The following is a 12464-nucleotide window of genomic DNA, read 5'->3' as shown; positions in this document are numbered from 1 at the left end:
TGGCAGTATAGGTTTATTCCTGTTACTTTATCACTAATGTGGTGCCGAGGTGGTCTCAACATCCGGGTTTGTGACACGAACTATCACATTCCAAAACTAAAAGCTGACCTGTCGCTGCTGACGGGTTTCATGGCCGTGTAACAGAAGTTTAATATCAGTAGTCTTTTTCTTAGGTTTGGATAGAAGGGTAGCCAGGTGGCTTAGCACCAGTGTGATGAATAACTGTTTAAAATCTTCCTTTTCCTGACAGGTCCTCGTGACTGTATCCAAGGTGCAAAATGCAGAACGACGCCGGTGAATTTGTGGACTTGTACGTCCCCCGTAAATGGTACGAATATTTTCATTTGTTTAAGCTTCATCTGTGATGGTTGTCACTGTACTCCCTGTACTCCATCTTAATCCTTTATTCTTTCTGCAGTCTTTTAGTATGATTTATGCATCTTTTGTTTTTCCATCCTTTTATAAATGTTCTCTTTAAGTCTCCATTGAACCAAAGTGAAAGTGGAACTTCAGTAATTTTTTTCATCTATTAAATTTTCTGCCCTTGTTTTAACTTTGGAAAAAATTCTACCAGTAAATACCTTATACAGCCCACTTCCAGTTTCTTGTCTGGTAAAAAGCCTACTCTTATGACATCATGCACAGCTTGCTCTCTCTCCTGAGTTTTCCAGGAAGGGAGGAGGGGATGAGTCATAAGAGGCCTGATGAGAGCTGCAGAGCTGGAGGCGTGCCTCTGTAAATCCAGAAAGTGAACAGGCAGCAACTTCAGCTGCCCACAGTTAAAATGATTTAATGATTTCAGCCAGACTCAGTGGAGCGAGATTTCTGCAGCATTTTTGGTACAGAATCACAGTATATATAAAATATGCAACATGGCGTAGATCGCTGCGGAAACTGCGGCAATCTCTTGCTGGAAGTGGGAGCAAATACCGGTATTAGACGGGTATCTGCTCCCGCCCCCCGAAAGGTGCCAAATGTAACACCGGAGGGGGGGGAGGATTCTGGACAGCGGAAGTTCCATTCTTGGGTGGAACTCCGCTTTAAAATCTTTTTTTTTTTTTTGCTGGAAAATTGCTTAGAACCCCCCAAATATATAGTTTTTCAGACACCATAGATAATAAAATGGCAGTTGTTGCAATACTTTGTCACAGTATTTGCGTGGCGGTCTTACAAATGCAATTTTTTGGGGGAAAAATACACTTTTTATATATTAAAAAAAAGTTAGGCCAATTTTTTTATATTGTGAAAGATCTTGCGCCAAGTAAATTGATTACTCACATGTCATGCTTCAAAATTGCGCCCGCTTGTGGAATGGCGACAAACTGACCCTTAAAAATCTCCATGGGAAATGTTTACAAATGTCTACAGTTTTGAGTTAGAGGAGGTCTTTTGCTAGAATTATTGCTAACTATCACAGCGATACCATTCACAAAGTGCGGCTTATGCATGGGCAGCCAGCTGTAAGCAGCATAGTCTGCTTCTTTGTTCCCAGAACTGGGAACCTGAAGGCCAGTGAGGAATTAATCTGTGTGAGGATGGCACTGGGCCCTTGGACAGCTAAGTGTCCCTTTATTAAAAGTCGGCATCTATAGGATTTTTTTCCCCAGAGTGAACAGCTTTAATCCCTTCACGCCGACCGTAAATGTGCAGCCTCGGCTTGAAGGGGTTGTACTGGGGTGATGCACGCAACACCCCAATGCCATTTTTTTTTTTAGACGCTCCTGTCGCTTTCCATGGGTCGCCCGAGCTCTTCCGTCCCACTGGGAGGCTCGAGGGACCAGCAGGTATGTCTGCGGACTGGCCGAAGACCTGAACTAAGCCAGAATCGGCTAACTTTGGACTTTAAAATGTATCTGTTAATTTGGGATGTTTCCTTTTGGGTGAGAGTTTGTTTATTCCTATCTCTGGAATGACTTCTGAAATTCTAAAAAAATTTCCTTTTTGGCATGAAAAGGGAGAGTGTGCCTCTGTATTGATATTCTGTTCCAGACCCTTTTTTTTTTTTCTTCTTAGTTCTGCCAGCAACCGAATCATTTATGCCAAGGACCATGCTTCTGTTCAGATGAACATTGCAGAGGTAAGCAGCTCCATGTCATCTCATTGACTTAGAATTATGTGGCTTTGTAGAGAGTGAAGCTTGTTCGGTTACTGGTCTGTGTGGGCAAGGAATGACCAATTCAGGTTGTAGTGTACCGCTGCCTTGATTTTTAATTTTTTTTGTAATGGGTTTGACAAGTTCAGTTCAGGGTCTGAATTTGCACAATCCGAGAAAATAATGGTTGCTACTATTTTTGTAGAAGGTACAGAGGACATTGGGGAGCACAACAAAACTGCAGGTCCCTCCATAAGTTGAATTGAATTCACAAAAATAGTATACAGTTTTATATTGCACTACAAGGCAAGGGTGCTTACCACCTGGCTGCCATGCTACCTATTTTAAAGACTGAGGGCTAGTTCACACCACATGCAGTTCAGTGCGTTTTTTCTCTGCATCAAAAATGCATGGAAAGTAGGTTATATGGTTTCCAGTGGCATAGTTCACACCAGTGTAGTCAGCTTTCAAGGCTTTCCAGTTCCAGAAAAAAATGTAGACCATGCTGCATTTTTCCTGGACTGTACTGCATCAAACGCGCTGAAATGCATGGGAACGCATCAAAACCACACTGAACTAGAGGTCGACCGATATGGGTTTTTCTCTGGCCGATACCGATATTTAGAAATCGCCATGGCCGATATATGATGCCGATTTTTTTTTTATTTTTTTTTTTTGGGCCGATATGTTAGGCCGATTATTTTATTTTATTTTTTTTCCCCCCCTTCATCTCATAAAATCTAACTGTTAGACACCTTTCACACTGGGGCATTTTTCAGGCGCTTTTGGGCTAAAAATAGCACCTGTAAAGTGCCTGCAAAATGGCTCCCCTGCAGTCTGTGTGGAAGCCCCGAGTGCTTCATGGGCACATTTAACCCCTTCCTCAGCCGCTAGCTGGATTATAAGTGCCCCGCTAGCAGCCGAATATCGCCGCTAAAATGATGGTAAAGCGCCACTAAAACTGGCAGCGTTTTACCATGAACGCCTGCCCGCTCCAGTGTGAAAGCAGCCTTAAGTGATACATAAAATTTCTTATATTTAAACATTTATTAAACAAAACAAACATCCAATCAGTTCACTTGCATGTATAATTTAGATAAAAAAAAATGTATATATAAATAAATATATACACAACTGCTATTTTATTCCCTAGGATCTCTGCTAAAAAATATATACAAGTTTTGGGGGTTCCAAGTGAATTTCTAGCAGAAAATGCACGATTTTTATTTGTAAGCATCAAGTGTCAAAAAAGATTCTTTAAATGGTTAAACTGAGAACTTCTACACACTGAGTTGAATTCATTCATTAGTGGAAACATTGTATCTCTTTGATCTTTTCTTTGCAAACTGCCCAGAGAGGAGACAAGTTGCTTCACTGCTGTCTTCAGGCAACTTGCATTGACTTCTATTACAGAAGTCAATTGCAAGTCGCACTGAATATATCATCGGCCATTTTTAACAGCACAATCGGCCGATGCCGATTAATTAAAAAACGCCAAATATCGACCGATATATCGGTTAACGTCTACACTGAACCCTAGTATAGTGAAAAGCACCTGGAATGCATCTGGAACCGCATCAAAAACACGCATGCAGAAACGCATCCGGAACGGATTTGGAGTGAGTTTTTGTGCTGTGGTTCAGCCTTAAGTTCACCTTTTTGTAACATGTTACACCTGTATTTAGGGTGTAACATGGTTTAGTGTCCCCTCAGCTCTGCCCACACAACCCCATTATCCGTTTCCATTAATCTGTGAATGAAGAAATTACATGTCCTTTGCCACTGCGGCAAACAGACCTTGCAGCTAAGCAGCACGCTCGTAGTTCATTCACACTGCCTACAGCTCTGAAAATGACAGTCTGTAGAATGAGCACAAAGCTAGGCAGCGTGTGCAGGAGCCTGACACTGTGGGGTGCTATGCTTTGCAGGCTCCTGTTTTAAAAAAAAAAAAAAAAAAAATTCTTTCAATCAATTTATTTTTTTATTTTTTTTTACCTGCAAAAAAGTGCATTTTTTAATAAAAGGTGGAATTGGCCTTTACGTCATTCAGCCTGCCCATCCGAAGTAAATGTAATGTAGCCAGTTGGCAAGTGGTTAAAGCAGTTTTGCATTCCATAAGTCGCAAGGAATGCAAAACCTGCCAAAAGCAGGTGAGGAGGTCAAATGAATACAATCAATGACCGGAGAAGTATTTCAAACTCATCTACATAACCCCAAAGCCCGATGACACAGGTGCTATGGAGCTCTCTGATCAGTTGGTTAGCAACACCCTGCTGTTCTCTAGTCTGCCATAGATATCTGCTCCATTGCTTGACAATAGAAGTCGTGTGTGGAGGTGATTAGTACTAAGCCCTTTGAGATTCCTATTGAAAACAATTGTTAATCCTTTAGTCCTCATAGCTGAAAATGTAGGAAACTTCTTTCCATTATTCTAGTCAGCTTTCAGTGGGAGATGGGAATGTGAAATATTTTCCTTCATATCCTTTGTGGAGCAGAATGTACCAAAGCTTATCTGTTTCTCTGGATGGAGTCCACACTTCTGTAACTGTATTCCTGTTATCTTGAATCATAATTAGCCCGTCTCAAGTCCTTTCTGTTCTCTCAAGTTATCAAATTGCATTTTGGTATGACACTTTTAATTTGTCAAGATTTTCATGTGAAAATGATCAGCATGATTTAATTGAAGAGGTGTGTGTTAAAGTAAAATAACCCTATTTGTCTCTAGTACTGCTTTACAGCTTCTGCTTTTCCTGATTAAGCTTTAACTGCAGTACATCTGGGAAGTATTCACAGCGCTTCACTTGTTCCACATTATGTTACAGCTTTATTCTAAAATTGATTAAATTTGTTATTTTCCTCAATATTCTGTAAACAATATCCCATAATCACAACGTGAAAGAAGTTTGTTTGAAATCTATGCAAAGTTATTAAGAATAAAAAAATCCCATGTAACCTTTGCTCAATACTTTGTTGAAGCACCAATCGCATCCTCAAGCTTGGCACACCTATTTTTGGGCAGTTTCTTCCATTCTTTGCAGGACCTCTCAAGCTCCATCAGGTTGGATGGGGAGCGTCTGTGCACAGCCATTTTCAGATCTCTCCAGAGATGTTCAATTGGGTTCTAGTCTGGGCTCTGGCTGGGCCACTCAGGGACCATCAGAGTTGTGCCATAGCCACTCCTTTATCTTGGCTGTGTGTTTAGGGTCGTTGTCCTTTTGGAAGATGAACCTTCTCCCCAGCAGGTTTTCATTAAGGATGTCTCTGTACGTTGCTGCATTCATCTTTCCCTCGATCCTCACTAGTCTCTCAGTTCCTGCCATCCCCACAGCATGATGCTGCCACCACAATGCTTCACTGTAGGGATGGTAATGGCCAGGTGATGAGCGATGGCTGATTTCCTCCAGACATGACGCTTGCCATTCAGGCCAAAGAGTTCAGTCTGTTTCATCAGATCAGAGATTTTTGTTTCTGAGTTCTTCATGTCTTTTGGCAAACTCCAGACAGGCTGTCATGTGCCTTTTACTGAGGAATGGATTCCGTCTGATCACTCTACCATACAGGTCCGATTGGTGGAGTGCTGTAGAGATGGTGGCTCTTCTGGAAGTTTCTCCTCTCTCCAGAGAGAAGCGTTGGAGCTGTCAGAGTGACCATTGGGTTCTTGGTCACCTCCCCGACTAAGGCTCTTCTCCCCCCAATCGCGGTTTGGCTGGGTGGCCCGCACTAGGAAGAGTCCTGGTGGTTCCATTAGTCTTCCATTTACAGATGATGGAGGCCACTGTGCTCATCGGGACCTTCAATGCTGTAGACATTTTTCAGTGCCCTTCCACAGATCTGTGCCTCCATACAATCCTGTCTTGGAGGTCTACAGACAATTCCTTGGACTTTGTGGCTTGTGTTCAGACATGCACTGTCAACTGTGGGACCTTATATAGACAGATGTGTGCCTTTCCAAATCATGTCCAATCAACTGATGTTGCCACAGGTGGACACCAATCAAGTTGTAGAACCATCTCAAGGATGATCACTGCAAACAGAACAGGACACACTTGAGCTCAATTGTGAGTGTCATGGCAAAGGCTGTGAATGCTTATGTACATGGGATTTTTATTTTTAATAAATTTGCAAAGACTTTAAACAAGCTTCTTTCACATTGTCATTATGGGGAATTTGTAGAATTTTGAGGAAAATGAATTGAATCCATTTTGGAATAAGGCTGTAACATAAAATGTGGAAAAAGTGAAGCGCTGTGAATACTTTCCACATGCCCTGTATAGGGAAAATCAGTCTTGAGTTGAAGTCACTGATGACTGTTTTCTGTGCAGCTGGTATCTCACACATACCTACTACTGCAGAGTAGGACTGGACTGCAAACAGATGGTGACAGGACAGTGTGATCAGCTACTTTCTCTTCCAGGTCGATAAGACAACAGGCAGAGTAACTGGCCAGTTCAAGACCTACGCTATCTGCGGCACCATTCGTAGAATGGTAAGTGAGGAAGTACTAATGAGTGCTCATCTATAAAATTGGTGTTGAAATGCTACTCCAGGTAAAACTTTAGGGCAGAACAGGAAGGTGTTGGAACCCCTCAGGTTTTACTCCATTGGAAAGATTTACCCTTTCTGTTGGGACAGGAAATAAAGGAAATCGCTCCATGTACGATCTTACCAGCAGTTTAAAATACTGAAGTTTCAGAAAGGGGGTTGGTGCATTTTGAGAATATGCATCCCCCTCAGCTTATTACACCTAATTGTACCAGTTAGACTGGTAAATAAGGTAGTCATGAAAATGTATGATCGTACAAATTTGGAATTAAAGTAGTTGTAAAGGCTGAAGGTTTTTTTTTTTACATTCATGTGTAGTGTGCAGCTCCCCTTAGCCCCGATCTCAATCCAGAGATGTACGCAAGACCCGAGGCTCTCCCAGTTCTCTCAACTCCCACACAATGCAACTTAGTGTGCCACTCAGTCTCCATTGAAGCAGGCTGTATATAGATCTATAGTAATTTTTCCACCTACATTTGAATTTTATTACCTAATGTCTGTCTGTGGACTTCAGGACTGTGTAGTGTGTTCTACATGCAGAAAATTCCTTTTCAATCAATTTTTTTTTGTTTTTGTTTTTTACAGGGTGAATCTAATGATGCCATTCTCAGGCTGGCAAAAGCTGATGGTATTGTTTCAAAGTAAGTTTGGGTTAGTTTAAAAAAAAGCTTCTTTCAAAGTTCTCTATTCCCGGGTGCAAGATCATAGGTGGTGAATAAGGGGTTACCTAGTCTAGTTGAAAAAAGTCCAACTAGCTCAAGGGCAGTCTAGGGTAATGAGAGATTGGCAGATGATGCAACAAGGGTTGTATGCAGTTATTGCCCTGTCAGTCCTAGCATAAAAAGTAGGAACTGCCGGGAACAGTTTTCATCTCCCTAACTTCGGTAGAGAACTGATAAATACAGTTTCATTCCTCTGAATGTATCGAACTCGCCTTTTCCTTGCTCCACTGTTGCTGTATTAACCTGGCGCTTCAGGTGTGGGAGGCATGACTTGCCCACCTTCTTCCCGTTTGACCATGTCGTATGAGGGCAGGAATGGTAGTTGGCCCCTTGTTAGCTCCAGTTCATAGTTTGGAGCCTACAGAGTCCTTTGAGTTGGAAAACTGGGGGGTATACACCAGTCTACATTTGTTATAGTGGCACTGGTTTTGCTGCTTCATGTATATCACTAATTGTTTTTTATTTATTTTTTTGGTCTCTTCTAGGAACTTTTAAACAAAGAAACCTTTGAAATGAACACGTGTAAGGAAAAATAAAATCTTGAGGAAAAATAAAAAGTGTGTGTTTTTTTTTTTTTGGGGGAACTGTTAATGGTCTTTATATGGGCACAATCCAGTGAAATTGAAAGCTGTGGGGGGACAAGACTATCAACCAGTTAAATGCACCTTGTAAAAAGCAGTGTGTGGTGGCCAGTGTTTTTAGCGTTATCACCCCACAAGTAATGAGAAAATCTAATGATGGGTTTCTGTGATGTAAAAAAAAAAAGAGACAAAGATAAATCACTTCAGAACTTTTCCCACCTTTACTGTGACCTATAAACTGTACAACTCGCTTGAAAAACACCTGAATTCTTTTAAAAACGAAAATAATGTGGTTGCATAAGTGTGCACACACCCTCTTATAACTGGTGATGTAGCAGTGTTCAGAATTGAGCAATCCACATTAACTCATGTTAAATAGGAGTCATTATACCTGGCATCATTTAAAGTGTCTCTGATTAACCCAAATAAAGTTCAGCTGTTCTAGTAGGTCTTTCCTGACATTTTCTTGCATCCTACAGCAAAAGCCATGGTCCGCAGAGAGCTTTTAAAGCATCAGATGGATCTCATTGTTAAAAGGTATTGGTAAATAGAAGGGTACAAAAGAATTTCCAAGGCATTAGATATACCATGGAACACAGTGAACACAGTCATCAAGTGGAGAAAATATGACACGAGTGACATTACCAAGAACTGGACATCCCTCCAAAATTGATGAAAAGCTGAGAAGAAAAGTGGTCAGGGAGGCTGCCAAGAGACCTACAGCAATATTAAAGGAGCTGCAGGAATATCTGGCAAGTACTGGCTGTGTGGTACATGTGACAACAATCTCCCGTAGTCTTCATATGTCGGGTCAATGGGGTAGAGTGGCACGACTTTTCTTAGGAAGAAAAACATCCATGCCTGGCTAAATTTTGCAAAAATTTGATGATGAGAAGATGATTCAAGTTTTGGAATGGCCAGACTTTAATCTGATTCAAAACCTGTGGGGTGATCTGAAGAGGGCTGTACACAGGAGATGCCCACACAATCTGAGAGATTTGGAGTGTTTTTGCAAAGAGTGGGCAAATATTGTCAGGATATGCCATGCTGATAGACTCATACCCAAAAAGGCTGAGTGCTGTAATAAAATCAAAAGGTGCTCCAACAAAGTATTGTTCAATTGAGTTGTACAGTTTATAGGTCACATTAAACGTGGACAAAAGTTTGGAAATTATTTATCTTCGTCTTTTTTTTTTTTTTTTTAAATTGCAGAAACCTGACATTTTAACAGGGTGTGTAGACTTTTTATATCCACTGTATGTGTTCTGTTAGGCGATTTTCACTTCACTTTTCCAGAGATCCAACCAAAAGTGAAGAAATCTCTCCAATCAGGTTGCCACATTGGAGGCTATACCACCACCTATTCTGGTGACAACTGTAACACCTTTGGCCCATCACTTTGTCATGACACTGAATCTAGCGGGGGCATGACAGGCATTCAAACCCCATACAATCCAGAATTTAGTTTAGTCTATATATAAAGTCCTGTTCATCATTTGGTATCTTTTGCTGCAGTAATTTGATTCTGTAATGCATGGGAATATTAAAGGGGCTTTCTATTCCATTGCTAAATCTACAACTTCTCTCAGTTCCCTGCCCTATCTGTTGAACATGGGAACTAATACTCAGAACTCACTCCTTTTTTTTTGTACCAATCAAAAAGGCATTATTCTTTTCTGAACAAGAGGGCATATACACTAACCATAAGAACATGACCACTGACAAGTAAAGTGAGTAACGTAGATTTCTCTTATATTCACCGACTGACACAGCTTCTCTCTTTAGACCACTGGGTTGTTATGCCACCTTCAGGAGAGGACTAGGCATTGCATGTTAATGTGATAATAAAACTAGAACTTTCTAGTTCCGCCCAAGGGGTGGTCCCTTTGGTAATAAAGAAAAGGGGAGTAGTATTGTGCTTCCAAGGAAAGTGGAACACTAAATTAGAACTCAAGGAGACTTAATTATTGAAAAGAGTGTAACCTAATGGTGTGTAATCACCTTAGAAAACTTAGAGCCAACCCCAAAAACTAACACTAACAAATATAATAAGGAAAATACCCAAGCACAGCGTGGGAAATAGTATGACCCCCAATTGGAGTGCTCGTATAAATCAAGCTGTGTATAAACAATAAACATAAAATTGGATATCAAAGTGCATCTTATAACTGTAACACACATTTGTATCTAAGTGCATGTAGTAAACGTAAATAAATGTAAATGTAGTACACAATAAACTGAGTGAACACAGTCCAGTGAAAGTATCAAATATAAATATAAAGTGCATAACGAATCTTCCTCCACACAGGTGATTCTACGTGTTAGTGTACACACTGGGTAATTGCCTCCCCTCTATATAAAATACAGCATGTATGCAGCCTCCTCAAAGATACACCAGGAATCAGAGGGGGGAACTTCAAGGAACCACTCTCAGATCTCCGTCCATGTAAACTCCATCAGTGTACTCCAGTATAGCTCAAAGAACAAATATAAGGGCAACCATAGTGTAGCAAGTCTAAAAACGTCACTACTTTATAGGTTAAAATACTCACAAACAGATGGGGTGAGTCAGGCAATACTAGCAGCAAAAACAATTCAAGCGAACCGCTCAGGTGCAAGCGTCACTTCCGGTCTCCGTATCCTACGCGTTACGTCACTTCCTGTGACTTCAAATGGGATATGTGGGGTTGGCTCTAAGTTTTCTAAGGTGATTACACACCATTACGTTACACTCTTTTTTTTCAATAATTAAGTCTCCTTGAGTTCTAATTTAGTGTTCCACTTTCCTTGGAAGCGCAACACTACTCCCCTTTTCTTTATTGTCTGAATACACGAGTAGGTGTCTCATGAAAGTGTTTGCGGTATCCAGTTAATCAGAATATTATTCCCTAATTCCATATAAAGCGCAGGAGCCCATTTAATATTTATTGGTCCCTTGGGTAACAACCCCCCCAGCATGCTACTGCAGCCTCAGTTTTATTTTGCCTAGTGAAGGAGAAGGACCTAGGAACCCTGACAGGCCCATCGGTCTGTCTTTTTTTTTTTTTTTTTGCAGAAGCTTGGCTTTTTGCGCAAGATGATCCTGTGATCTGCTATCAACAGCCGGCTGGGTGACAGGCTGGATAATCTAGATCCTTGTAGTCTCCCCAGCCTGGTCATCAAGCATGTGCAGGTCGCAGCTCCGCCCTAGGCTGGCCACGAGGAAACCTCAGCTCCAGAGAAGGTCGGTGAGCTTTTATGCTCCAGGCACACAGGACCGGGCTACTGATGTCTGCGGCACAGTGTGCTGGGCCAGCAGCCACCCTGTACTGATCAGAGAGTGGGTCTGTAATAGAATGTCTCCTTACCTCGGGGCTGAGCAGCTGGGCATTCCCTGGAAGTTTAATTCGGGGGGGGTCCCTCACTTCTCTCCCTGTGTCCCTATCTTCCGCCCCCTGTGAGGGATGCTGCGGTGTGTGTCTGTGCAGGGGCTCTCACCTGGGGGGGGGGGGGGGGCTGTGCTGTGCTGTGCTGGTTGGCTGTGTCCTGAGTCCTGCTTTTCATGTCCCTGGAAGGTGTCTGTGAGGCTGTATCTGTGTCTTTTGCAGCGCTGTTTCACCGCCATTTGTTGCTATGTCCCTCATGGTTTTTGCATTAGTGGCCATCTTAGGTGTGGGCAAGGGAAAGCATGCTCTCCTGGGCTTTGGCAGCCATTTTGCCTGTGATTTATCCTTATACTGGACACCGGCGGCCATTTTCTGGAACCCTGAACATGTTTATTCAGCGTTCTCTGGCGGCAGCATGCGCCCCTGTGCTCGGACGACCATTTTCTCTGTGTTTTACGGCCTTATGCTGGACGCTGGGTGGCCATTTTCTTTGAGCCTGAGCACATTGCAGAGCGGTTTCAGCGCCATTAGCAGCAGCTTCCACCGACACAGATCTGATTCCTCTGCACCTGGGAGCCAACAGAGACCATAGGCACTACCTGCTGGAGCGTAGAGCCTTTCAGGGTGGTGAGTCCTGTGGGAAAGAGCCCCTCAGCCAGCAGCAGTAAGGAGGGTGGAACTGTCACTGTCCTAAGTCCCCTTCGGGTGGCATACAGGGTAGAGTCAGCATGGCTTCAGAAACTGGTGTTTCTTCCCCCGAAATCCAGGCAATTGTAACCGGTTCGCCTGCAGAATAATAAGATGAGTTAGCCCATGGGACTTTAAATGAGTTGGTCATAGAGGTCATCCCAAGTAAGTATAAGGATTTATTCAAATTCCAAAAACATGATTATAAATGAACATAAAAACATCATCAGGCATGATTTGACCATTGCCATGTTAATTAAAGTAGTTAAATAAATAATATACATATACAATTTTGTACTCAACGTGTTTCGTAAGCTCTGCTCGCTTCCTCTGGAGTTGGTGTATATGCAGGATATCTATAAAATAGTAGGTATCAATAAGATATAACATTCAATGGTAATTATGGTTAAACGAGAAGCATGTGGCCCCTAAGAGGCACCCCATACTTGCATTATGGACAATTGGTCCATAGCAC

The 12464-nt window shown here is 42.1% G+C and overlaps 1 protein-coding gene across 1 annotated transcript; it reads left to right on the top strand.

Annotated features, from left to right (window-relative positions):
* Nucleotides 1-244: 244 nt before the first annotated feature.
* RPS21 (ribosomal protein S21) lies at nt 245-7913 on the top strand. The gene is made up of 5 exons (XM_077460294.1): nt 245-328; nt 2014-2077; nt 6507-6578; nt 7220-7275; nt 7842-7913. The coding sequence occupies exons 1-5, from the start codon at nt 279-281 to the stop codon at nt 7849-7851; spliced, it is 252 nt and encodes an 83-aa protein (XP_077316420.1). The 5' UTR covers nt 245-278; the 3' UTR covers nt 7852-7913.
* The last annotated feature ends 4551 nt before the right edge of the window (nt 7914-12464 follow it).

The sequence above is a fragment of the Lithobates pipiens genome, unplaced genomic scaffold (genome assembly GCF_037356315.1).
Source record: "Lithobates pipiens isolate NorthernLeopardFrog02 unplaced genomic scaffold, aLitPip1_a1.2 Scaffold_28, whole genome shotgun sequence".
NCBI classification, from domain to species: Eukaryota; Metazoa; Chordata; class Amphibia; order Anura; family Ranidae; genus Lithobates; species Lithobates pipiens.
Note: the sequence above shows the minus strand (reverse complement) of the source record. Positions and strands in the feature narration are given on the sequence as shown.

Coding starts and splice junctions, on each gene's coding strand:
- RPS21 (XM_077460294.1), top strand. CDS start 279: ATGCAGAACGACGCCGGTGAATTTGTGGACTTGTACGTCCCCCGTAAA. Junction 329..2,013: donor TTGTACGTCCCCCGTAAATG/GTACGAATATTT, acceptor TTTTCTTCTTAG/TTCTGCCAGCAACCGAATCA. Junction 6,579..7,219: donor GCGGCACCATTCGTAGAATG/GTAAGTGAGGAA, acceptor TGTTTTTTACAG/GGTGAATCTAATGATGCCAT.